The sequence below is a fragment of the Arabidopsis thaliana genome, chromosome 4 (genome assembly GCF_000001735.4).
Source record: "Arabidopsis thaliana chromosome 4, partial sequence".
NCBI classification, from domain to species: domain Eukaryota; kingdom Viridiplantae; phylum Streptophyta; class Magnoliopsida; order Brassicales; family Brassicaceae; genus Arabidopsis; species Arabidopsis thaliana.
In genome coordinates this window covers 11219764-11245055 of record NC_003075.7, presented here as the reverse complement: position 1 = coordinate 11245055, position 25292 = coordinate 11219764, and the positions used below count along the sequence as shown (strand labels likewise).

General features: G+C 32.2%; 8 protein-coding genes across 9 annotated transcripts; 2 read left to right on the top strand and 6 right to left on the bottom strand.

Annotated features, from left to right (window-relative positions):
• Positions 1-6: 6 nt before the first annotated feature.
• AT4G21060 (Galactosyltransferase family protein) lies at positions 7-4326 on the bottom strand (the record flags this gene model as incomplete). 2 transcript variants are annotated; one of them, NM_118224.2, is made up of 9 exons in its annotated part: positions 196-405; positions 508-615; positions 711-884; positions 1026-1154; positions 1319-1609; positions 1751-1992; positions 2153-2968; positions 3212-3290; positions 4150-4326. In NM_118224.2, 9 exons carry the CDS (start codon positions 4324-4326, stop codon positions 196-198), a joined length of 2226 nt encoding a protein of 741 aa, NP_193838.2. The 2 variants fall into 2 exon arrangements, with proteins under 2 accessions (NP_001154260.1, NP_193838.2); NM_001160788.1 differs by lacking the exon at positions 4150-4326 and having other exon boundaries at positions 7-405; positions 2153-3530.
• A 1656-nt stretch (positions 4327-5982) lies between these two features.
• DOF4.4 (Dof-type zinc finger domain-containing protein) lies at positions 5983-6615 on the bottom strand (the record flags this gene model as incomplete). Its single annotated transcript, NM_118223.1, has 1 exon — positions 5983-6615. The coding sequence occupies one exon, from the start codon at positions 6613-6615 to the stop codon at positions 5983-5985; it is 633 nt and encodes a 210-aa protein (NP_193837.1).
• A 2935-nt stretch (positions 6616-9550) lies between these two features.
• DOF4.3 (Dof-type zinc finger domain-containing protein) lies at positions 9551-10249 on the top strand (the record flags this gene model as incomplete). Its single annotated transcript, NM_118222.1, has 1 exon — positions 9551-10249. The coding sequence occupies one exon, from the start codon at positions 9551-9553 to the stop codon at positions 10247-10249; it is 699 nt and encodes a 232-aa protein (NP_193836.1).
• Positions 10250-13057: 2808 nt separating this feature from the next.
• ATDOF4.2 (Dof-type zinc finger domain-containing protein) lies at positions 13058-13642 on the bottom strand (the record flags this gene model as incomplete). The annotated part of the gene is made up of 1 exon (NM_118221.1): positions 13058-13642. One exon carries the CDS (start codon positions 13640-13642, stop codon positions 13058-13060), a length of 585 nt encoding a protein of 194 aa, NP_193835.1.
• Positions 13643-15439: 1797 nt separating this feature from the next.
• AT4G21020 (Late embryogenesis abundant protein (LEA) family protein) lies at positions 15440-16869 on the bottom strand. Its single transcript, NM_118220.4, has 2 exons — positions 16653-16869; positions 15440-16323 (listed from the first exon to the last, which is right to left on the bottom strand). Exons 1-2 carry the CDS (start codon positions 16791-16793, stop codon positions 15664-15666), a joined length of 801 nt encoding a protein of 266 aa, NP_193834.1. The 5' UTR covers positions 16794-16869; the 3' UTR covers positions 15440-15663.
• An 823-nt stretch (positions 16870-17692) lies between these two features.
• Positions 17693-18770, top strand: AT4G21010 (Transcription initiation factor TFIIE, beta subunit; the record flags this gene model as incomplete). The annotated part of the gene is made up of 4 exons (NM_118219.2): positions 17693-17941; positions 18017-18148; positions 18214-18330; positions 18410-18770. The coding sequence occupies 4 exons, from the start codon at positions 17693-17695 to the stop codon at positions 18737-18739; spliced, it is 828 nt and encodes a 275-aa protein (NP_193833.1). The 3' UTR covers positions 18740-18770.
• A 2529-nt stretch (positions 18771-21299) lies between these two features.
• Positions 21300-22527, bottom strand: ACA6 (alpha carbonic anhydrase 6; the record flags this gene model as incomplete). The annotated part of the gene is made up of 5 exons (NM_118218.1): positions 21300-21563; positions 21718-21820; positions 21922-22028; positions 22117-22331; positions 22434-22527. The coding sequence occupies 5 exons, from the start codon at positions 22525-22527 to the stop codon at positions 21300-21302; spliced, it is 783 nt and encodes a 260-aa protein (NP_193832.1).
• Positions 22528-23907: 1380 nt separating this feature from the next.
• ACA4 (alpha carbonic anhydrase 4) lies at positions 23908-25284 on the bottom strand (the record flags this gene model as incomplete). The annotated part of the gene is made up of 7 exons (NM_118217.2): positions 23908-24004; positions 24087-24140; positions 24261-24419; positions 24505-24607; positions 24692-24798; positions 24882-25096; positions 25194-25284. The coding sequence occupies 7 exons, from the start codon at positions 25282-25284 to the stop codon at positions 23930-23932; spliced, it is 804 nt and encodes a 267-aa protein (NP_193831.1). The 3' UTR covers positions 23908-23929.
• Positions 25285-25292: the final 8 nt, after the last annotated feature.

Below are 25292 nucleotides of genomic sequence, written 5' to 3'. Positions count from 1 at the left end.
TTTTGAAAGAATTTGTTTAGATATCAGTGTAAATCTCTTTCTTAGACAAAATCCTAATCAATGTACAATAAGAGATTGTTATCTTGAATGTGTAAATGTAAGCAACTAGCACCAAAGAGGAAAAATTACAAAATGGGTTAAGGTGGTGCCAAATCTGTAATCCTGTAATATCTTCCGGCTAGTGCTATGTTTTGGTCATCTGAAATTGCAACATTGTGGTCGACCTTTCAACAAATTATCCCACAGGCACATCATTTGACTCGGAGATTGATAATGTGCAGTGTAATAGTTCAGTGTGCATCCGTATTGGCAAAATTTCCAGCTGTGTGAGTATTCGACAGGCTGCATAGAGGCGTTGAATTGCTCCACCCACAATCCCATGCTCACATCTTCCATCTTGAATAGCTGTGACAACAAAGTCGAAATAGTTTGAAAATGTTAGGAGACTCTTATGTTCATGACAGTAAAAGATGGAGATGAACGTAAGACGATGATAAAGGGTCAGACCCTAAGCTTATGTCTTGAATTCTGAGAAACAATATATTTAGCAATGTTGCTTGAGATTATGTATCCGGGTCCATTGGCATAAGGAGGATACACAGCTTCTGGCCACTCCTGTTACAGTATAAGAGAAAATTTAGTATCTGAGGCTGCTTCTGATTTCTGAATCATACAGACTATATGCAGGTAAAGAACAGAAGCCATTGTACCTCCCATGTAACTGTCCACTTGCCAGTTCTAAGAGGACGATGTCTAAGATTTAGATTCCCCATATAAAGTGATTTTTCTGGAGAGACTCCATCGATTTGTTTCAAAATTGATTCCACTCTGATGAAGGTATCATCGTCACACTTCATTATATATGGCGCTGTCACATTCTGGACCTGAATGGAAGATATTCAGACTCTCATAATTAGATTTGTGTAAAGTAACTACAATGAGGGAAACTGTTCATTTACTGATCCTTATCAGAGATTGTTCAAAGACTTAAACAGATATGGAGTCATGAGAGAAATGATCAATACCCCAAATTCACAAATGGCAATTGTCTTAAGGACCACTAGCTCATATCGATCCATAAAGGGCAGAATCACAATATCTCCAAAATATTCAGCCTCCTTCTTTAGCATTGCATTAACTTCCTTTCTTGGATTCTACACAAAACAAATCAACAAAAACACATAAACTGCTCAGTATTCCAAAGCATAAGAACTTCAAATCAGCAAATCTCCATCTCAATGTTTCAATTAAATCGACCTGCAGTATTAAACTTCTTAAAGATCATGCTTTAAAATAAGGAAAGATTGTAAGAACTTACAAGTGCAACAAAGAATCGGGCTACTACATCTGAAGATTTAATAGAAGGATGTTGCATCCATGTCTTTCTCACTGCCATGCGCTCTGAAAAATGGTTAGTTGCAGAGAGAACACCCATGAAAAGGCGAAAAGGAGTGCCAGGTAATGGAGGAGCTTTCCATTCTGAAGAAAACTCTATAGCTTTCTGCGGTGAGAAACTCGGATGAGATGTTGAAAGAGAAGTAGCATGAATAGAATGAATATCAACATCTCCTGTAACTGCCAGCCCTGTGGCATCTTCTATGGTAAATCCCTGAGAGGCCAGACATCACAAAATATTTTACAAAGTTATCAGACATGGACGAGATGAATCCTCTTGGTTTGAACAAATGATACTATTGAGTGCTGAGACCAAAGCCATATACAAGTAGAATGCTCATCTGATATCACATACCGGTCGATAAGGGAATGAAGACACATGTCTTCCACCAACATTAATATGGAAACCATCAATTCCAGCTCGCAAAGTTAGGACAAAGACCTTGCCTTCCGCAAAAGGGAATGACCAAGTGACTTCTGGTTTTTGTTCACGTCCTATAAACCGTTTGAACCATGATGTTGTCTTTGATTCCTTTGAGTCCACCATGTCAATTATGTCATTCTGCGTCCACTTTTCACATCTTCGGAATCCGTCAACTGGAAAAGTACATTTACTTAGATGAAGAGAAAACAAAAAGAAACATAACTACACAGCAATAAAAAAGAAGCTAAGGTAATTCAAACTTAGACTTCTGAGCATGGACTTGCTACATTCCGGCAACTAACAACAGTTTATGATGGATGCTCAAAATCTTACCAAGCACGTCTGCGTCCTTCTTGGATGGAGTACCATCACATCTTTGAGCAACCCCCCACTGCATCCTATAACATGTATTGTGTTCAATGACTGGTCGGTGATTCCAATCACCTTTGATCCTAGGGTTCAAATGAAGAATCTTAGGGGGGTATTCACCGTCCCCTGTCTTCAGCCCTTGCAACTCAACCATAAATTGTGAAACCAAAACCATTCCATAGCTTCTTGTCAATCTCGAACGCTGAGGAACAGATTCTTTATGAGCATACTGTGGAGTTCCAAGAATTGTAATAGAAGATCCTGCAGCAAGACCACAGGGAAGCAACATGATCCTATTGGCTTTATTCAAGTCATCTCCATTCATTGAGATCTGAGAAGGACATGACTCCACCTTTCCTTCGAATATAGAAGCACTCTCGTTGATCTTATCAACCTCAAACTTATCAACATCTTCCCAAGCCTTGGATCCAAGTATCCAAGCCTCATCTGCCATTCTTTCAAAAGGTGACATATGAATAGTCCTATTCCTACGTCTCATGACCTCTCCTGATATTCGACCATACCGAAACAGAAGTGGCTGAATCTGTTTAGATCCATTAATCTTCTCTTCTGGTGACACCTTCTGAGTAGTAGAAGGCCCACTTTGATGATCTTCATCTTCTAGCTTCCTATTCAACATGTCATTACGTAACGATCCGCTTAAACTAACATCTAAACTAGTATCACTTAATGCCCCATCTAAACCAGTATCACCACTCAACATAGCAACCATCTCAATGAAATGTGGGAACTTAAAAGCTAAGAAAACCAAGTAAAACCCTGCTATAGCTAGTAAGAAATGTGACAACTTGAACCTCCTAGAACTATAAACTCCTCTAAAAGATTCGCTTTTTACTCTTTTCATTGTGAGGGTCAACTAAAAATTACTACCTTCCACAATCAAAATCACTCGACTTGTTGATTCACAAGACGAATTAGTGCCACAAAACTGCACCTGGAGTACCTAAAATGTAGCCAATTCATCGAACAACTTCATTGAAAGAAGTAAAGGAGATTTATAACCTGAGAATCCGGTAAAGAGAAGGATTCTAAACCCCACAATAGCAGCTAAATCTCGACACGATCTGAAGATCAATAGAGTCTACGAAATCCAATCAAAGCAACCCAAATGTCTCAATTTGACACGAGAATTTGAAAAAGACGAAATTTGTTTTAAAAATCTCGTCTTTTGGCGAAGAAGAAATAGATAAAGTCACTAACTCAAACAAAACAAAAAACCAATGAAGCAGAGCAAATCTCCACCTGATTTGAGCAGTTTTATCTCCTTGAATCTAGGGCTATTAGAGAAATAAAACAGAGGAGAAAAACCCACTCAGGAGATGAATTGAGAAATCGGAAGGAACCTTTTTTCATTTTTTAAATTTTAAAAACCACCAAATGGTCTCTCTATTCTTAACAATATTCACATGTGTATAAATTTAGTCAAAAGTCTCACTAAGAACAACGAATCAAGGGTTTTTAAAGTCGTTGATTTCTCTGTTATTTATCTCCAAAATTACATATTCTTATCTATAAAGATTTTGTTAAATGTTAGGAATGAATAATTAAATAAAAATAAAACTTTTAAACATACATATTTGTTTGTTATGAAAATGTGCAAAACATTCCATTTTTACTATTTCGAACTAAGTATCTTCAAAACTACACATCCTTATTAAAACGGGGTTTCGATCGAAAATTACAAACGATAACCAAAAGGTATAAGTGTATAACATGTATTATTAATCAGACCTTTTAAATAAAAATAAAAAGGTCTGAACTATATAATATAAACGGGTGCATACAAAAATATCGACCCGATCATTAAAAAATACAACATTAGTACGTAGATCTTAGTTTTCGAAGACAGAAAAAGAGCTTCGAAAATTCTTAGAGCTGCTAGATCCGGAAATAGAAACCGAAATAGACGAAGAGGAATAAGAAGAATTAGGTGAATAAACATGTTGATGAGATGTCTTCATCATCACCACCATCCCACCATTGAAAGAATCTTCTTTATTCTCTTCTTCTTTGATTGTGTCTAGCTTCTGCTTCGCTGCTCTATGCCTCCTCATAACCGTCACAAATTGAGGTGGAGCAACCTCTGATACAAACCTAGCTAGACGAGAAGTAGCCATTTGTTTTTATGGTCAGTCATTAACAAGAATAGTGTTTATAGAAATCAAAGAAATGATTTGAGAGGTATATGATGGTTTGATTTATGAAATGTTTGAGATACGAAACTCGTATATATATGTGGATGAGTTTGTTAATTACCCGCGACGTAGGGCATTTGTTTTTGACGTTTTGCACCGTCAATAGCTTTTGCTATTTAATGTATAGACACGTGTAGTGTAAGTCTTTATTTGTTTTGTCGCGATCAATTTATTTTGTCTCAAAAATTTAAAAGCATTACATAGAAATTACACCAAATTTACGATCGTAATCATTTTTATTGTTATTATTTCAGCTTATTCAATAGAAAAAAAAAACCCTTATAAGTGTATTTCATAACGATATAATTAAAAGTTAAAAATATTTTAAAACAGTATATAATGAAACGGAGGTAAACAAAAATTAGAAGGAAATGCAGTATGGTTAGTTAATTCACTCAAAAAATTCATGTAACCATATAGCTAATTCACTATATGGTGATAATGCATTTGCCAACTTTTGAAAACGATAGGGATAATGAAGTTAAGAAAGCTTATTATAAAAAGGAAAGAGTGAGCACGTTTCAAATTCCTTGTGGAAGACCTCATCTCTATCTCTGTCGGAATCGATGACTGACAAAATCTAGCTTTTTCCCTTGCATTAACCGGCGGTCTTATGATAATCCACGTCTATACTAACACAATCTGGACGTTTTGTCAATGTCCTTGTTATATCAGATTTTCTTTAATTTCATTAAGATTTTGTCTATGAAAGTGGCCGTTTTGGCTCTCGAAAATCTGAGAGAGCAAGTTGTAACTATTCATTTATGTTTTTATTAGGTCTTTAACCATATAGTCATAATTACCTATAAAATAAAATTATTTATTAAGAAACACATTTTTCAATAATTAATTAAAATTTTAAAATCTAGAAATTCATTAAAGACTATAAATGTTGTATTAATTAAAACATAGATTTCAACGAATTTCTAAGTATTAATTACATCATTGTTGATTCGTCATATATTTAATAAATAATCTCAATTTCTTTTGGTTCACATATCTACTTTATAGTTGGCTACTAACATTTTAGGATTTCTTTTGGAGAATTAATATTGATAATATTTAATTCTGAACATTTCACAATCGAGACTAAGGTTTAATCAATTAATTCTCACAACGGAAATCGAACTCGTGTTGAGATTGTTCGAGAAATATCTCTAGTTCTTATTGTATATATAAAAAGGAAAAAGGATCAAACAACTTTCTTTTTTTTTGGACAACCTTGTTTTCATTCGATTTAGAGAATTGAGTTCATACAAGCGAGGAGACCTCTTTTGCCAAGGCATCAGCCTAAAATTTTGCTTTCGCGAGATTAAAAAAAAAATTACAAGCATCAAAGAAATTGGGAATTAAACAACTTATGTCTGAATATTTTGGGACTTAAACAAAGATGCAAACTTTTATAACTAAAAAAAGACCCAACATAAACCATGCATAAACGAAACTAATAAAAAAAAAAGAAGTAGAAACGATGGACTGGAACATTAACTTCCGAATGTTAAGAAGACCTAAACAAACATGTTTCTCATATTGTTCTTCTGAGTGTCTCAAGATCCTATGCTTCCACTACTGCTGGCTTTATGATTCATGTTCATAGCGTGGTTGAAGCTTTGGTTCCACTTGATTTATGCAATAACTTGTAAGATTATCAACATACCCACCGATGGATTGGTTTATCAAAGGGTTATCAATCAAATCATTGGATCCAACATCGTAATAACCTTGTTGAAAAGATTCATCACCGAAATCTAAGCAGTCCATTGTTCGAAAACTTTGAATTGGAAGCAAATTTGTTACACCATGAAGTTCACTTAGATAACCAAAATGGTTCGGAACGGCAGTAACAGTAGCAGAAGAAGAAGCGTCAAAAGATCGAACAAACTCATTGTTTTCTTGAGTTTGTCTGAAAGATTGATGATTAATTGGTTGGTTCTCAACAGAAACCATCTCAGAAATCGAAGATTGATCTACCTTCAGACGCTTTGGTTTACGACAACTTCCACCAACTGGTATGTTTCTTAAAGCTCCACCATGAGTCCAATATCTACGACAGTTTTTGCAAAAGTAGCGCGGTTGAGATTCACTGTAGTTGTTGTAAAAGCAAAACTTAGTGTTATCAGAATCACACCTTGGACACACTCGTGACGGGGGTGGACGCTTCAAACCATTCACTTGATTGTCTTCATTAGCGAAAACATTCAAGTTATCCATTTTTTTCAAGAAGTTCTTGATTTTTTCGTAGAAAGAGAAGACTTAAATTATAAGTTCTTGTTGTTTTTATGATCTAATTTTGTGTTGTGGAAGGTGTATTCTTATAGGTTCTTGGGGCGTGGACATTTAAGAAACTGTACTTTCAGTATTTAGGAGAGTGAGATTATAAGCAAAACGTGTTAAAAATTGTGGTGTAATAAAATCTGAAAATCTGTCTACACACCATAAACTTTAGGCTAAGCGTAGTCAAAAACCAATGGTTAACTCTTGTCTGTATGTGAATTTTTGTAGAATCAAGTAGATATGATTAAATGAGAAAATCACATATAAACAGAAAAAAAAAATCTAGGGACATATATTAAAAGTATAATGGCAATTAATTAAAGTCAAACCAAGCATATATTGCATGTAAATTTACTATTAGAGAGAGTATGTGAAAACATGTGTGCTCAAGCTCTATGTCAAAACATGTGTGCTCATGATATATGCGTAATTATTTACTTCTTTTTAATTATAAAGATTCATCTTTACATATATACAAAATGGTTTGAACATAAAAAGTTTAGTAAACAACAATACCCAATACCAAGTTTACTTAAATTAATTTTATAATTACTTTTATAGTTTTATTCGGGATTTAATAATGATTTCTGAGAAAACAAAAAAAAAAAATGTGTGAGCGACTTGAGTTAATCGCATGCTCTCGACAAGCAATTCAATCATAATAGAAAATTAAAAATAAATGAAAGAAGTAATCTTCAACACCAGTGGTCCACGACTCAAGTTAACTTTATGACCTTCGAAGTTCAAATTTTCAATGGTCGATCGAAATTGAGATTGACAAAAAGAAAGCTTACTAATTGAAGAAATAACCGTAGATTTGTCTTATTTATATACTAATGCATCTCACATACATGAGATGAAGCGTCGTTTTAAAACAGAGAAAAAAACTGAAAACAGAGCAATACATAAAAAGCAATAACCCTTCAGAACGCATAGGTTTCTTTCTTTTCTCATCAGTTAAATTTTATGAACACGTTACATATCTTTTTTTTCATTCCTCATATCTTCTAGCTTCATAGACAAAAAACACGTTACATATATATGGGTTTATAACCAAACATCAAATCTCCCTTGGATTTGTCTTCTGCTTGTTATTGTCAAGACGTTGGTGAGCCATTACGGCCATCGAATAGGCTAGTCAAAAAGCATGTAGAGCTTTCACTAGGAAAGGTCCCATTCTAGTGGAGATTGGGATGAGAGAATACCATGACCTCTGATATACATACCATAAAGACGAGAACCAATGTCATCTCCGATGTTTTTAGCGAGTAAAATCACATTTGTTGGTTTTGGAACTTGCAAATGCCCACAAGACCATGTCAAAAAACAAACGGAGATCTCTAGATATGATTACATCAAAGATGGGTAAAAAAAGGAGAAAAGAAATATTCACCTTGGGGAAATAATTCGATATTGAAGCCAGCATCCTCGTATTCATATTCAAGAATTCGATATGAAAATGTGTTTTTCATATACGCTTCCATTTTTTTTATTTTTTTTGTCATGGGAACATTGCATAGGTCTATGATTTTTATTGTATTTCTAATTTTTTTTTCATTTTTATGAAATATTTACCTTTTTAGCAAGCTAAAAAAAAGATAGTTAAAAGAATTGGTTCTGATCAGAAATATGAAACCGCTTTGGTCCGTGTGATCGTTCAACTTCAGTAGTCGCTAACATTACCAAGTAGAAAAGGCCCAGAAGACATGTGATCTTATCCGTTGAGTTAGTTGAGCCATTGTAGGCAGGCCCGACTTAGAGGGTGTGCCCTTGGTGCTAGTGCACAGGGTCCTTTATTTTTTCAATCATTTTCTTTAAGCAATCAAGGTCCATTTTACAAACAGTAGTGTATAATCAAACTAAAATCTAAACATATAGAACATATATTAGAAACAAAATTAATGAGCACAAGGTCCCATGTTTTGTTGAGCCGGCCCTGATTGTAGGGCCATTGAGTTACCTCTAAAGCCGGTCCATGAGATCAAATGAATAAAAACTGATGTTGTATTGTTTGTCTAAAGTACCTACAAGTGGTGCAAAGACAAATTTTGCTAGCATTTTCTATATATCTATTTAATTTAATAGACATTGTACAAATTAAGGTATTCGTAATTTACAAAATAAAGTTTTATGACAAAAAATTTCGATGCACCAATAATAACACGAGTGAACTTCACGCGATGGACAAATATAATATTTTATTTTCTCAACAAATCTCTATTAAGTTAAATCCCTATAAAGGTTGATTAATTAGGTTTTTGTCGAATTCGAAAAATAGGTTATTTTCAATTAAAAACATATGTATTATGGTTAGATTTCCTATTATCTTGATATTATGTATTATTGACTACTAAATGTTTTTTTGTTCCAACCCTAGGTATCTATTCTATATATGAGCAAATCATATAATATGTATTTATGAAATAGAGTGTGAGCACACGCGTCACATATAATATATCTATCATAGTTAATATATGCAATATATGCTTGTTTGACCTTAAATTATCATTACACTATCAATATCTTTAGATCTTTTTCAGTTTATATGTCTAATCCATTTAATTATATCTTGATTCACCATTTCTCATATACAAACAAGAGTTAGAATAAAAAATCCTTAGTTTTTGACTAAGTTTAGCCAAAGATTTATGGTGTGTAATAGATGTTTAGATTTGATTAATAAACAATGTTTGACACGTTTTGCTCATAATCTCACTTTTTTTAACCCAATAACATACTCTTCTTAGATTTTCACTAAACAAAAACCTATATAAGAAGACACTCTCCACAACACCAAATATCATAACATCAACAACATCTTATAACTTCTGTCTTTTCTTTCTAAGAGAAAATCAAAAACCTCTTGAGAAAAATGGATAACTTCAATGTTGTTGCCAATGAAGACAATCAAGTGAATGATGTGAAGCCTCCACCACCCCCACCGCGAGTGTGTGCAAGATGTGATTCTGATAACACAAAATTTTGTTACTACAACAATTATAGTGAGTTTCAACCGCGCTACTTCTGCAAGAACTGTCGAAGATACTGGACTCATGGTGGGGCTTTAAGAAACGTACCAATTGGTGGGAGTAGTCGTGCCAAGCGGACAAGGATAAATCAACCTTCAGTTGCTCAGATGGTTTCTGTTGGAATCCAACCAGGTAGCCATAAACCTTTCTTTAATGTTCAAGAAAATAATGACTTTGTTGGATCTTTTGGTGCTTCATCTTCATCTTTTGTTGCTGCTGTAGGGAACCGTTTTAGTTCTTTGTCTCATATTCATGGTGGTATGGTAACAAATGTGCATCCAACTCAAACTTTTCGACCAAATCATCGCCTAGCTTTCCATAATGGATCATTTGAGCAAGATTATTATGATGTTGGGTCTGATAATCTTTTGGTAAACCAACAAGTTGGTGGATATGTTGATAATCACAACGGTTATCACATGAATCAAGTGGATCAATACAACTGGAACCAGAGCTTCAATAACGCTATGAACATGAATTATAATAACGCTAGCACTAGCGGAAGGATGCATCCTAGTCATTTAGAGAAGGGTGGTCCTTGAATCTTAACTATATTACCTAATTCTCTTTTTCTAATAAAATAAGTCATGTCTCAGTTTCATTTGGAGGCTCAGTTTCTCTTTTATGTTCTTTTAATTTATTTTAAGTTATTGAAGTTTGTGTCGTTATACCAAAAAAATAAGTTTGTGTCGTTGTGGTTTGTGTAATTTGTTCTAAAATAATATAATTATCTATCTAATAATCACCAATATAACTTTTAATAACCTTACGTATGTTTCATAATTATAACATATATATATATATATATATGTATATATAATTATTACAATACTAAATAATTATAAAGAGAAATGAAAGATTTGTTTTAAAAAAATTAAAATATTTATTATTTAAAATCTGACCTTATCAGAATACATATTACTATGATATATGATAAAGAATTCTATTATATAATAATTACAACACTAAATAATTATAAAGAGAAATATAAGATTTGTTTTAAAAAATTAAATATTTATTATTTAACATCTGACAATATCAGAATACATATTACTATGATATATGATAAAGAATTCCTAAAATGTCAATCCAGTGGTAGTTGACTAATAAAGTAGATATATAAATCCAAATAAAATGAGTTGCTATATCTATCATGACAATAAAAAATGATGTAAAAGTTAGAAATGAATTGAAATATAATATTTTATAGTCTTAATTAGATAATTTTATAAAATTTTGTTGACTTTTATATCAACAATTTCATGAATTTCTATATCCAAACATTAATTGTTATTTTATCACAAAGTAATTATTTTTGAGAAAAAAAGATTGACTGTATTAATATGTATATATTAATTAGTATAAATGGTAAGGACTCAGAACTATACAAATAATAATATAAATAGATACAAGTTGTTAGCAAGAAAAACATTGTTCCTCTCAGATTTTCTTCCAGAGCCAAAATGACCACTTTCTTATAAATTGAAATATAATTTTTTCTTCTAAGTAATTTGTTGAAATAATGGAGTTTGAGATATATTTTTTGTAGTAACAGAATTTGGTGTTATCGGAGTTACGTCGACACCACAAATGTGTCCAATACGTAACTCAGATAACATCAAATTCTGTTATAACAAAAGCTATTTAACTCATGGTGAAAATTTTAGGAAGTTACTGATTGATTGGTTTGTCATAAGAAATGTTGACGATGACATTGCTCTCCATTTTTACATATATTATTAAAAAGGTTGGTTGACAGTCCACTGTATAAAGAATCCTTGTAAAAAATCATTAACACAATTCTCCATAATCCTCCTAACAAGTAACAACAGCAAAATATGGTCTCACTATTTTATATCAAGTCTAAAATTTGGCAACCTGCAATAGAATCCAAAACCCATGAACTGCTTGAACCTCTGGCTCTAACAGTTTTGGCCACAGCATCAGATCTTCTTTGGTTCAGAGTTTTCTTCTTACTAGGCTCGACACTAAATACTATGATCGTTGAAGCTTCTTTATCATTAGAAGAAACAGGCATTTGTAAGCAAGCTCGAAATCTACCATAATGTAAAACTTTAGTCAATTAAAAAGTTTTGGTTTCTGCATAATGGAGGATGAACCATTTAGATGAAATATTCATCTATGTTTTTATTCGTTTCTTAACCATATATTCATAATTAGTTAATCACCTAATATTAAATAAATTTATTTAACAACGAACACATTTTTCAACAATCAAATAAAATTTGAAATCTAGATATTCGTGAAAGACTATAAATGTTATATTAAAAAAATATATTTTAATGAATTTCTAAGTATTACATATATCACTGTTGATTCTGTCATATATTTAATAGAAAATCTCAATTTAATTTTATTTACATATCTACTTTATTATATTAGTTGACTACTAATATTTTAGGACATCTTTTGTAAAATTGGTCCATATTTAATTTTGAACATTTCAGATACAGTTAAATAGTTTATAGGAATAATTACACATATTTTATTATTATATAATTTAGAAGTTTCAGACATTTCCTATAATCGGAACCAACAAATTAATTAACACAGCCTTATATTGATAGTCACTTTTGCTAATTATATATGTACTTATTTACAATTTCTTACTTTTTCCCGTCAACTATTTATAAATTCAACAATTATACAAGTATATTTAAATTTTCGAATAATGAATAGCATTATAATAATATTGAATAATTGGGTCGACTAGAATAGAAACCCACTCAGTCGTCGATTCATAGAACAAAACCGAAACTTATAGAAAAATATATTTGTTACATTATATAGTTTTCAAGAAATTATCAAGTGGCACTCACAAGTTTAACTTTTGTGTAGTCCGATTCGAGATTCCATATTGATTTCTATATATTGGACGCGTATTTTTTTCGCTTATCTAAATATTTGCATCTTATATAAGATATTTAGATATTCTAAAAAATTAGTGTGTGGTTTGCTCAAGTCAAGATACTTATAACAAGGAAAAATACTATTAGCAAATAATAGAGAGTAGAATTTGCAATATAAAGAAATAGTAACGCTTGTATAATTATATATTTAAAAGAAAGAAGATCAAACAACTTATGTTTAAATTTTTAGGGAATTGAAAAAAGTTGCAAACTTAAATAACTAAAAAAGGACCCAACATAAATCATAAACAAAACTTAAAAGCAAATAGGAAGCATAAACGAACAAGGACAAAAACATTAACTTAAAGATAGAAAACAAGTAATACAATTAAAATTGTAGAAGACCTAAACAAAGAGTTGTTTCTGAATTCTGATCTTGTTCATCTCAGTGCCTAAAAATCCCTTCCACTAGCGTTGGTTTTATGATTCATATTCAAATTGCAACTTGTGTTCATCTTTGTGATTATCAACATATCCACCAATTGATTGGTTTATCAAAGGGTTACCAATCAAATCATTGGAACCAACATCGTATAAATCTTGTTGAAACGATTCTTCACCAAAATCTAAGCGATCCATTGTAAAACTTCGAATTGGAGTAGAATTTGTTATACCATGAAGTTCACTCAAATCATCGAAATGGTTCCCAACAATAGAAACATCTGAAGAAGAAGAAACACTAACTGAAATGTTTTCTTGAAATTTTTTGAAAGGTTGATGATTGCCTTGTTGGATCTCAGCCAAGATCATTTGAGAAACCGAAGATTGATCTATCTTCGGAAGATTGGATTTATCACATATTCCAGTGACTGGTATGTTCCTTAAAACTCCACCATGAGTCCAACATCTACAACAATTCTTGCATTTGTAGCGCGGTTGAGACTTCTTGTTGTTGTTGAAGTAGCTGAATCTGGTTTGATCGGAATAACACCTTGGACACACTCGCGGTGGGGGCATCACATTCATTTCATTGTCTTCATTTGTAAAAACATTCAAATTATTCATTTCTCTCGAGAGGTTGTTTATTTTAATTTCTCCAAAAACGCGAAGACTTAATTTATAAGATCTTCTTGTTACTATGATCTTTTCTGTTGTGGAAAGTGTATTCTTATATAGGTTCTTGGGGCGTGAACATTTAAGGAGAGTTAGTCAAAGATAGTGTTTAATAAAATCTGAAGATCTATCTACACACCATAAACGTTAGGGTAAGCTTAGTAAAAAAACTAAGGGTTAATTCTTGTCAGTATGTGAAAATTTTGATAAGCTATTAAATCAGAAAATTAAATAAACAGGAAAGAAATCTAGTGAAAATTGAGAATGTAATTAACAATTAATTAAGTCCAACTATATAAATATATGACATGGATATTTACTATAGGAGATAGTATGTGAAAACATGTACGTTCACGTGCTGTATGAATATATGTGTGCTCACGCGCTATCTAATGATTAGAAACATAACCTAAGACTATGAATGGAGGCAGCGGACAAAGCGGTCTAATTTGTCTGCGGTTTAGTCCATCTCATTTTTGGTACGGACAATAAACCGCTGCAGACCAAATTTATTTGTATGTAAAAACGGTCCGCAGATGGTCCGCAGCGGTTTTCTTCTATTTTTTTTTAGTCCGGACCATTCCGGAGTATAATTGATGAATGATAAATAAAAATCGGTCTGATCCGTTGACGGTTTTGTTCGCCCCAGCCATAACCATTCAAACCTTAAATTTTCGAAATCGACAAAGTTCCTAAATAATTACCTTTATTTGAGATTTTATAGTAATTTTTGAGAAGAAAAAAAAATGTGTGTGAGAGTAGAGTTAACCCATACGCTCTCATTGGTGCAATATAAACAACTTATTATAAAACAAAATTAATGTTTCTTATAAACTTATTTGCATTGGATACAATTTCTGTTGGATACAACTGTTGAAGATATAATAGATTACAGTATACAACAATACCCAAAATCAAGACAACAAGCAGCTAGAGATTTGTTTTGAGAAAAAAATATGTATGTGAGACATTCACACCTAGTTCTTAGAGAACACACATTGGTCATTTATTTGTGAGTGTCTCTAAATATAAAACTAATACCAATAAAAAAATAAAATAATGGGTGTCTTTAGTTTTAGATTTGTGTGTTTGAAAAGACATTTGAGTCTTGAGACACAAAAAAGAAGAATGTCTTTTAACTTTATTACTAATTAATATTAAAGACATCTTTTAAAAATTGTCTAATGAGGATGTTTTATTGGCGTATCAGAAAAAAAATTAGAAATCTTTCTTAGAAATTTTCCACATTTAATTAAGATTATACAATTTTTTTTGCCATCTGATATTGATACAGAAAATTACAAAAGACATTCTTGTGCAAAAACATCTATTCAGAGGTGAAAACCACACAATATTGCATGAAAATACATTGGAGCCGAAAGAAAAACCTCAACAAAGACAGATGAGAATAGACATAGCAAAGAGAAAACCCTCCTGATCTATCAATCACGCAAGCTATAAAATCTTCAAAATCGAGTCTTTGAAACAACAAAAGGACATGGCAACAGAAAAACCGTGTTGACAGTAAGCACACGGCAATGGAAAGCTGTGTTGATGGATTCAATTTGTGAGAACAGAATGGTTAAATAAGAAATGCCTCAGTATCACAATGATAACAAATTCAAGTATACAAGAAGTTTATAGAATGAATAACAATTAAAAAAAATCAGAAAACAACCTAGATAATTAACTTAGGGACATTAATTGTGTACCTGAACAAAACACTACTCAAATTAACTTTATGACCTTCGAACATCAAATCTTCAATGCTCGATCGAAATTGAGATCGACGAAAAGAAATAGAATCATATTAATTTTAGAAATAACCTTAGATTTACCTTATTTATATACTAATGCATCTCACACTGTCACATACATGTGATCAAACGTAGTTTTAAAACAGAGAATAAACAGGAAACAGAGCAATACATAAAAAGCAATAACACTTCAGAACGCATATGTATCTTTCCTCATCAGTTAAATGTTATGAAATCGTCCTCTTTTTGATCTTTCTCTGCTTTTTTCTTCCTGTGATCTTCCACGCCTTTATTCATATCAGCTCGTGCCTTCTCCGCATCCTCTTCAGGCCCTACCACAGCTTCAGTGACGGTTTGGGCAGCGTTTTTAGTACTCTCCCAAGCTCCTTTCACCGTCTCCTTGGTCTTCTCTCCAAGTTCCTCAGCTTTACCTTTCACAGTCTCCTTAAACCCTTCTGCCTTCTCCTTAGTATCTTCTCCATACTCTTTCACCTTCTCTTTTGCATGTCGAGCTTTCTCTTTTGCATTGTCCATTGTATCCTCTGCGTAATCCTTTGCTTTTTCTTTTGTATCTTCCGCTTTATCCGCTGCCTTATACGCCCCTTCGTTCACCTTATCTTTAGTCCGTTCAGCATAATCCTTAGCCTTCTCTTTTGCATTGTAGGCTGTATCCTTTGCTTTCTCTTTAGTTTCGTAGGCTTTATCCTTTGCTTGCTCTTTTGTCTCGTAGGCTTTATCTGCAGCTTTGCTTGCTCCTTCGTTAGCCTTGTCTTTAGCCGCTTGGGCATAGTATTCTCCGGTGTCCTCCCTCCATTTCTTCGATCCGTAAGCTGAATCAGCCCTCGAGTCTCTAGCGTTATCTAGAGGATCTCTTCCCTGAAAATAAACATAACAAGGTACAAACTAGGGTTAATAGTTTGACCAACATGTTAACCAAAGGAACACCTACATATATCTCAATAAACCGGACCAAAATCTTGTCTAGCTAGGATACACCACAACCGCTACGAGTACTATGCAAAAAATGTATCGATATCTTAAATCCAGGACCGTCTCGTTAAAATGGACATTAAAAACGTTATTTGCTACTTTGTTTACGTCTTATGTGACTTACTTGAATCAAAACTCTCACATGATCAAATACATGAGAACTAAAACAAAATTACTCTTGTTCTATAATCATATGAATATCTAAAAATCGTGACCTCGTTTTGGCTAACGGAGGTGGCGAAGCAGATGCGAGAGACTTTCCGGGAAGAAGCAGCGAGAGTAGCCGGAGCTTTGATTCCAGGGAAAGCCTTTGAGAGACCAACTAGAGCGGTTCTTGTTAGTTGCATGGCCGCCATTTTTATCAAATCAAGAAAAACTTCGAATGCGAAACTTAATTTGCTATGATTCAATTGGATTGAGATCCTTTTCTCTTCTCTCTTTTATTTTCGAGGTCGGTTTATATTAATACGTTGCAGCATATAGATCCAACAGCAAGATAAGCTGGCAACCTAAGTATCTGACACGTGTGGGTGAACGTACACGTGTTCGACATTGGAGTTGCTCTAACAGTTTTGATTTCTTCGGTGAATTGATACGAAACGCATCGGTTTAATGTAGGTTATGTAATAACCACTACGGAAAAAGACAAAGTTAACCGTGAATGAAATTGTATGTTTCAAGCCACGTGGTTTTTAGTCAACCTCAATCCAACCGACTTCCACGGCCCACTAGAATATTTCTTTCTTCTTGTAGGACAAGTTTTCTTTTACGTTCAGTTTTATTTATATTCATCTTTAATCCGAAGGTCTGGGCAAAGAAGAATTCATCAGTTCCCGACGTCGAAACCCTAAACCACACCCATATCCTCTCGTCGATAGAGTAAGAAATAAAGTGTGTTCTTCGATCTTTGTCGATTGATAAACCCTAGTTGCAGTCTTCGTTCTAAGATCGGAGAAATCTACTGCAGTGTTTAGGTTGCGAAACCCTAGATCCGTCTGGAAACCCTAATTTTGAGGAATCGGCCTTTTCTATTACTCTATTTTGTGTCCCATGATCAATCTTCTGAAAATTGATGATGTCGTGTATGAGCTTTGAAGTGGGATCGTTTTTTTTCTATTGATCAAAAGATTTGATTCCGATTTCGTTTATACAAATCATATCACTTCATTGGGGTTTGGATTCAGATGAGATTTTTCTTGTCTATATGCATTCAGAATATTGAAGGTTAGGACTACATCTTCTCAGTACAGTTGAGATGGCTTTGCGGGAGCAGCTTGATAAGTTCAATAAACAGCAAGAGAAATGCCAATCTACGCTTTCGAGCATTTCTTCTTCAAGAACGGCCCTTTCGAGATCATACGTGCCTGCAGCAACAACCAGTCAGAAGCCTAATGTATTTCGTGGCAAGTTTTCAGAAAACACAAAGCAACTTCAGCACATTACCAACATAAGAAACAGTGCTGTTGGAGCTCAAATGAAGATTGTCATTGATCTTTTGTTTAAGGTTTGTGTCCCCTCTCTTTCTAGTTTCTTCTTCATATGAGCTTAATTTATATAATGAAGTTGATTTGTCTTGTAGACAAGGCTAGCTTATACGGCAGAGCAAATAAATGAAGCTTGTTACGTTGATATGCATAACAACAAGGCTGTTTTTGATAGTTTGAGGAAGAATCCTAAAGTGCATTATGACGGAAGAAGGTTCTCTTATAAGGTAATTCCTAAACATTTCATTTCATGGTGAATTTGTTTCTCATTTTCTCTGCCTTTACGTCACAGGCTACGCACAATATCAAGGACAAGAAGCAACTTCTTTCGTTTGTGAATAAATCAGATAAGGTGATTGATGTGTCTGATCTCAAAGATGCTTACCCGAATGTAATGGAAGATTTGAAGGTATTCATTGTATTTTTTCTGGAGATATATACAATGTCGTTATGTGTTTTGTGTTTCAAGATTGTCTTGTGTTGTGCAGTCTCTAAAATCTTCAGGAGAAATCTTCTGGTTGCTATCAAACACTGATTCAAAAGAGGGCACTGTGTATCGAAATAATATGGAGTATCCGAAGATTGATGACGAGCTTAAAGCTCTATTCCGTGACATCATCCCGAGCGACATGCTTGAGGTGGAGAAGGAGTTGCTGAAGATTGGTTTGAAGCCAGCCACAAACATTGCAGAGAGGAGAGCTGCTGAACAGCTCCATGGCGTATCGAATAAACCAAAGGATAAGAAGAAGAAGAAAAAAGAGATCACCAACAGAACCAAACTCACCAATTCCCATATGCTCGAGCTCTTCCAGAGTTAGCAGTTCCGGGAACTAAACCTCTTGGAATTTCTTTGTTACTGTACCTATTATTTTTCCTACTCCAAGTCTCTGTACTAATATCAAACGACGCTGCAAGACAACAGAGGAGGAAAGCATTAACATTAATTCTTGACAAAATACCAAACATATGTTTCTCTTACAAGTTAGGGGATAAAATCAAAATCATCACAAACGAAGAAGTAGCATAGAGTTAACACTAACAAAGATAACATTATATCTTTTTATATTCGTCAATTCATCGAGAGAACGAAAACTTGGCTTGAGCTAGAGAGTCTTGGAATGGCAAATAGTTTCTTGATGCTTATTGGACTTTATCTTTCTCTTCTCTTACCATTTTATCTTCAGATGCTTATTGGCAGCAGTATATAGTTTTGACATGTGCTTGATTAGAATGATTTATTAACCGAGAGTAACTTTTTGGACTAACTAGATGAGTACCCGCACTACGTGCGGACTTTCAATTTATATTTCGTAATTTAAAAGTATTTAAATGTAAAATTTAGGTTGATTTTTTAATAGGCAAGAAGATAAAATTCCTATTTGATACTAAGCTCCATAAATCAACAATTTGTTTTTGCATTTTGCATTTAGATTTCTAACAAAATATTTTCTCAGTAAACATTATTTTTATAATTTTTTTTCATTTGTGTTAACCTTAAACCAAAAAAAATAGGACAAAATGCTAGACGATTTGAGTCCAAGAATTTGATGCTAGATCTCAAGTACTTCTCACCATTTTTAATATCTTATATAGAAAAAAGAACAACCTACGAAAACTATTAGCTAATCCACTATACAATTATTTAATCATATTTTAACTTAAAATTATAAATATTAGGGGAAAATATCTACGAGTATGAGAAAATCAATTAAATAATTTAATTTAAGAAAAAGACATACAAAATAAAAGAAAATTATTATTTATACAATTAATTATTTAAAATTTTATAATATATACAATTAAATAATAAATCACTATAAACCATTAACTTACATTAATTATTAAGTGGACATGTGGCAAATTAAAAGCTAAGTGATGATGTGTCATTCATATGAAGAGAGTTTGCCAATTTTCATATATATGATTACACCACATATAGATAATATATAAACTTATGATCTTTATATATACAATATTTATAAAATTACCTACATATTTGTTATTATTAGTTAATTTGTTATTCTAAATGAAAACTCATGCTACGCATGGGTTTTTGTTTTTAAAATTGTCGGAATATATGATTATGGTCTTTTGTTGATTTTGATGTTCATTTTTGTGTGTGTGTTAATGTGTAAGTAATAAAGTCATATCTATTTTATAGAGTTATAATTTTTTATAATTAAATTTATCTATAATTCAAAATATTAATTTTAGTATAATATGAATATTTATAGACCTATTATTCAAATATTTCACTATCATAAACACATACAACAAAATTATATGATATATTAATATGTAGTTATATTACTTATGTATTTTGAAACTTGCCTAACTTAATTGTAACAAACAATTCTATATTCCATATATTCTCTCGTTATCTAGTACACTAACCACATCATGATATGCTAGTAATTCAAGTCAACACTTTAATTCTCTTCCCTTGCATATAGCCATATAGAATCTCGTGTTTTTTGTGTGGGTATATCTAATGTGTCGGATGACCATTACGTGAAAAATGTATATCAATGTTACCAAGTTATCAGAACGCACAAAAATAAACAGAAAGAAGGTCATATGATAAATCATATTCATATAACGTAATAATAAGAAAATATCCAACTAAAATTACTAATTAATATGAGGTTAGGTAGCAAACATTTAAACTACAACACAAAGTAAATTTTAGCCATTATAAATTGATAACTATTGATAAAAATATTTTAAAAAATAAGTAGAATAAAATGAAAGTAGTATTTGATATATTATTATAATTTTTTATTTATTGAATGTTTTAAGAAAATTTATTTAAAAGAGAGATTATAGAGAATTTAACACAACAAAAGACTTTTGATTCTTCCTCAATTAATTGTATTAATTTTTTATTTAATTAATATAGAATGACACATGTCATTTTCTTGTGTGATGATGTGTCATTTATAGGGAGAGAGTTGGCCAACTTTCATATATATGATTAGTAATATGTTTTTTTTTTGGTCAAACTAATTAGTAATATATGTTGATGTAATTAGATGATTTTTTCTTGTCCTACGAAGATCTGTGGATTCCTAATTGTACATTGAGAATCATCAGAAAAACAATCGATCCAACTCATTGTTTAAAAAACAACAACTCAAATTCGAACAAACTCGATATTATAAAAATAATTTTATTTTATTTTTAAAGAATATTACAAAAAAGTTTAAGTTTCAAAACATTTGAAATTGTTGTCAAAAAAGAAGAAAAATCAAACATTAATCGTGGAACCAAACCGATCTTCCATGTGGGTCTTGAACCGGTCTTGAATTTATCTCAAACCCCTATTCAATTAGTTAATTAATTAGTAATAATACTAAATCAATATTATAGCTAATGAAATTACATTAGCATACACCAAAATACAAAAACAAAAATCCAAAAAATGTTTATGTAAGGTGTAACGAAGATAATTAATCTATAACAGAAACAAAAAAAATATAATACCCTTTTCTGGACGGTCCAAATAACGCCTTCGGTGCATGGAGGAATAGTGAGAGAGCCAATGTATCTATAGAAATTGTTGGTTTCAAATCTAATATCTCGAGGATCCACGATTCCTAGATCTATCTCTTTTTTCCCTACTCCTTTTATTCCATTTAGTATCTGCATTAACAAATCATCACACAAAATTTATAATACATTCTTTCAAATATGTACCATTCCTTTCGTTTTATAAGATGTTTATGGTGAATGCACGAATATTAAAAAATTGTATCAACTATCTATATATATGTTTTTTATGAATACTAATTTATACCTTTGTGAGGAATTCATCAGGTTCACCTAATTTATAAAGAACTCCAACCACAGTGGTTTTGCCACTAGCACTCGTGTGAACCATGTGAAGCTCTAGGTCATAGCTGTACATAACACATTTTATAAACAAATTAGTATGTTCATATTCTTTTTTTGGAAAATCTAGCTAACGTAACCGAATTTTGTTTTTTGTGAAACCACAGACCTAGTTCCGTTAATGGTATGCTCAGACGGTGAATGCCAATGGCACTGCACCAATTTATAATCCGTTTGATGTATTGTTATTTTCCCACCATCTCCTTTCCACGATACCTTTAGGGAAAAAAAGAGATTTCAAATGATTACTGTAGTATGATTAATATAATCATGTGAGATAACTAAAATGAAATAAAAGTTTTACCATAACGTCATGTCCTCTACTTTGAATTACAGCCGAAGCTGGTTTGTAATGTTTACTCAAGGCTTGATCATGAATAAGACTGACTCTTTCGTCAGTGAGATCAATCGGAGATTGAATTTTTCCGGTGCTACAAACTTTCCATTGAGGGTCTAATTTGCCCCATTCCGCTGGTCCTTTCTCTGTTTTTTGTTTGTATGTAAATAGCGGTTTGTTGCCTGCTTTCAAATTAAATTAGCAAAATCATACACATAAACATAAATTTTGATACCAAAAGATGAATTTTATTAGAATAAAACAGAGATGTATAGTGATCATACCGATTTCACGAGCATAAACGAATAAAATATTAGGGGAAAATAAATCGATGAAGAACACTACAAAAAATAAAATTGTTTTTGTGTTGGCATCCATTTTTTTTTTCTTTCAGATTTGATTTTGCTTAATGTTCTTGAGTATGTTTTGGACATGGAAAGGGGTTTGGTATTTAACCTATTTAAAAGGAGGCTTTAGGGGAAGGTTTGTTTAATGTTCTTTTATGACTTTAGCAGTTGCTACGGTTATTAGTTAATCATTTGTTGTAGTATTTGATTTTATTGGAAAATAGAAACTTTCAGTGACAAAATTTAAAACAGTTCATTTTTTCTTCTAATTTGGGCTTCTATAGTAGCTAATGTGAAATGTGATAATTTAACAGAGAAGAAAACCGTTAATCCCATTCAGAAAGATTCTGTTGAACGACCCGAACCAAAAAAGACTAGTATTCAGAACTTATTTTTTTTGTTTGTTTGTTTGGATTTACTAAAAATTACATTAAAGTCAAACAAAGAGATATTATTTTAAATCTCTTGTGTAAGAGAATAAGAGATACGTTAAATCTATACATTGTTGTTTTTTTTTTTATACATATGTAATGTCTAATTTTCATGCTTCCATTCCATAGACTGAATTTCTTTCATTTTCATAGAAAAATAATAACAAGAAACTTGATACATAAGTGACGAAAAAAACATAAAGTTACTGAAATCCTAAACAACAAAATGTAAAATATAGGCTCTTTTAAGTTGGCCTCTTCCTCTATATGGTTTTACGTTCGGCAATTCTCTTGCTTCTTTGGTTCATATTGCGATTCTGATTGCTTATTTCAGGGGTTTCACCTTCATTCGACTGTATAATCTTCCTTGTTTTTGATACTCTATTATTGTTCATTATGGATCGACTTTGTTTTCTACCGTATCGAATGAGAGATGAGTAAAACCAAGACAAATTGCTACCAAAGCTTCTTTTGTGTAAACATTTTTGTCACGTGGTTATCGTATTAGGGACTAGTATAGATTCTTCGATATGGATTGGCTTGATGATATAATTGTCAAAAAAAAAAAACATTTGTGAAAGAAAGTGATATTAATCGAATGTATTAATCCTCTTGATGGAATACATTAATTGTATTGAATACATCAGGAAATGAAAAGGTTTTGAAGGAACATATGACTCCTTCTCACTTTTTTTTGTTTTGACCATACATATTTATGTTTATTTGTTGTTTCAAGTTTTTATACTGCTTGATTAGAGTTGGATTTAGTAGCTAACACTGCTTGCCTAGCTTTTATAGGACATACTGTTTTAGCAACGTTGATGTAATCAGGCGTGTTTTTTTTTTTCCGATGATGATTATTATAGTGGAATACTAATGGTATATTAAAAAAAAATACTCATCAATTGTTTTCTTTATTAAAGTTTGAAAAAAATCTCAAATATTACAAAATGATAATTTTGTTAAAAGGGTATAAATTACAAAATAATAGAAGTAAATATATCAAACATTTGGATCATAGAACCAAACTGATCTTCCCTTTGAGTCTTGAACCGGTCTTGAATTTGTCTCAAATCCCTATTGATCAGTCAACTAACTAAATTAGTAATAAAATCAATATTAGCTAATGAAACTACATTAGCAAATTTCGACTACTTACATCGTCAACGGCTTGCCTAAGAGCTGTAATTTGCTCCATTGATATTGTGTTCACCTACATATACCGACGTAAAAAAAATTACTGATGTATTTTGCAATTTGAATATTGAAAAAAATGAATATGTAATGCATAAAGAAGAAAATTACTATAAAAACGAAACAAAAATATAAATACCCTTTTGACGACAGTCCAAATGACGCCTTCAGTGCAAGGAGGAACAGTGAGAGAGCCAATGTATCTATAGAATTTTCTTGTTTGAAACCTAATCTCTCGTGGATCAATCATCCCTAGATTTATCTCTTTATTTCCCACTGCTTTTATTCCATTTAGTAGCTGCATTTTTTTTATAAATTTGAAAATAACAAATCAATAACAAACTCTATAAATACAATGTTTAACAATAATCTAAATATGATACCTTGGTGAGGAATTCATTAGGTTCGCCTAATTTGTAAAGAACTCCGATAACCGCAGTTCTGCCTCGTGCACTCGTGTGAACCATGTGAAGCTCTAGGTCGTACCTGTAATAATGCCAAATATCGTGTAAATACCACTTAATATGGGTCTATAGTTGAAAATGCTCATTAAAAATGAAAACAACAAACCTAGTTCCGTTAACGGTATGCTCAGAAGGTGAATGCCAATGGCATTGCACCAAATTAAAATCCGTTTTCCGTATTGTCATCTTCCCAGCATCTCCTTTCCATGATACCTTTAAGATTTCAAATGATTAGTGTTGTAATAATAATATAGTTAAGTGAGAATAACTGAATTCTATAATAAAGTTTTACGTACCATAATGTCATGGCCTCTGTTTGTAATTACAGCCGGAGCTGGTTTATATTGTCTTGTCCATGCTTGATCATGAATAAGACTGACTCTTTCGTTAGTAAGATCGATCGGGGATTGATATCTTCCGGTGTTACAAACTTTCCAGTGCGGATTTATTTTGCCCCATCCCTCTGGTCCCTTTTCCGTTTTTTGTTCGTAAGTAAATGGAGTTTCGTCGTCTGTTTTCAGATTAAAGTTAATAACAAATCATTAAATCTGAATTTTGATACAAAAGATTAATTTTACTAGAATGCAATAGAGATGTAGTAATCATACCGACTTCAGAATGAGCGTGTGAAATATTAGGGAAAGATAGATAGATGAAACACATAGCCATGAAGAAAATTGTTTTTGCGTTGGTATCCATGTTTCTCT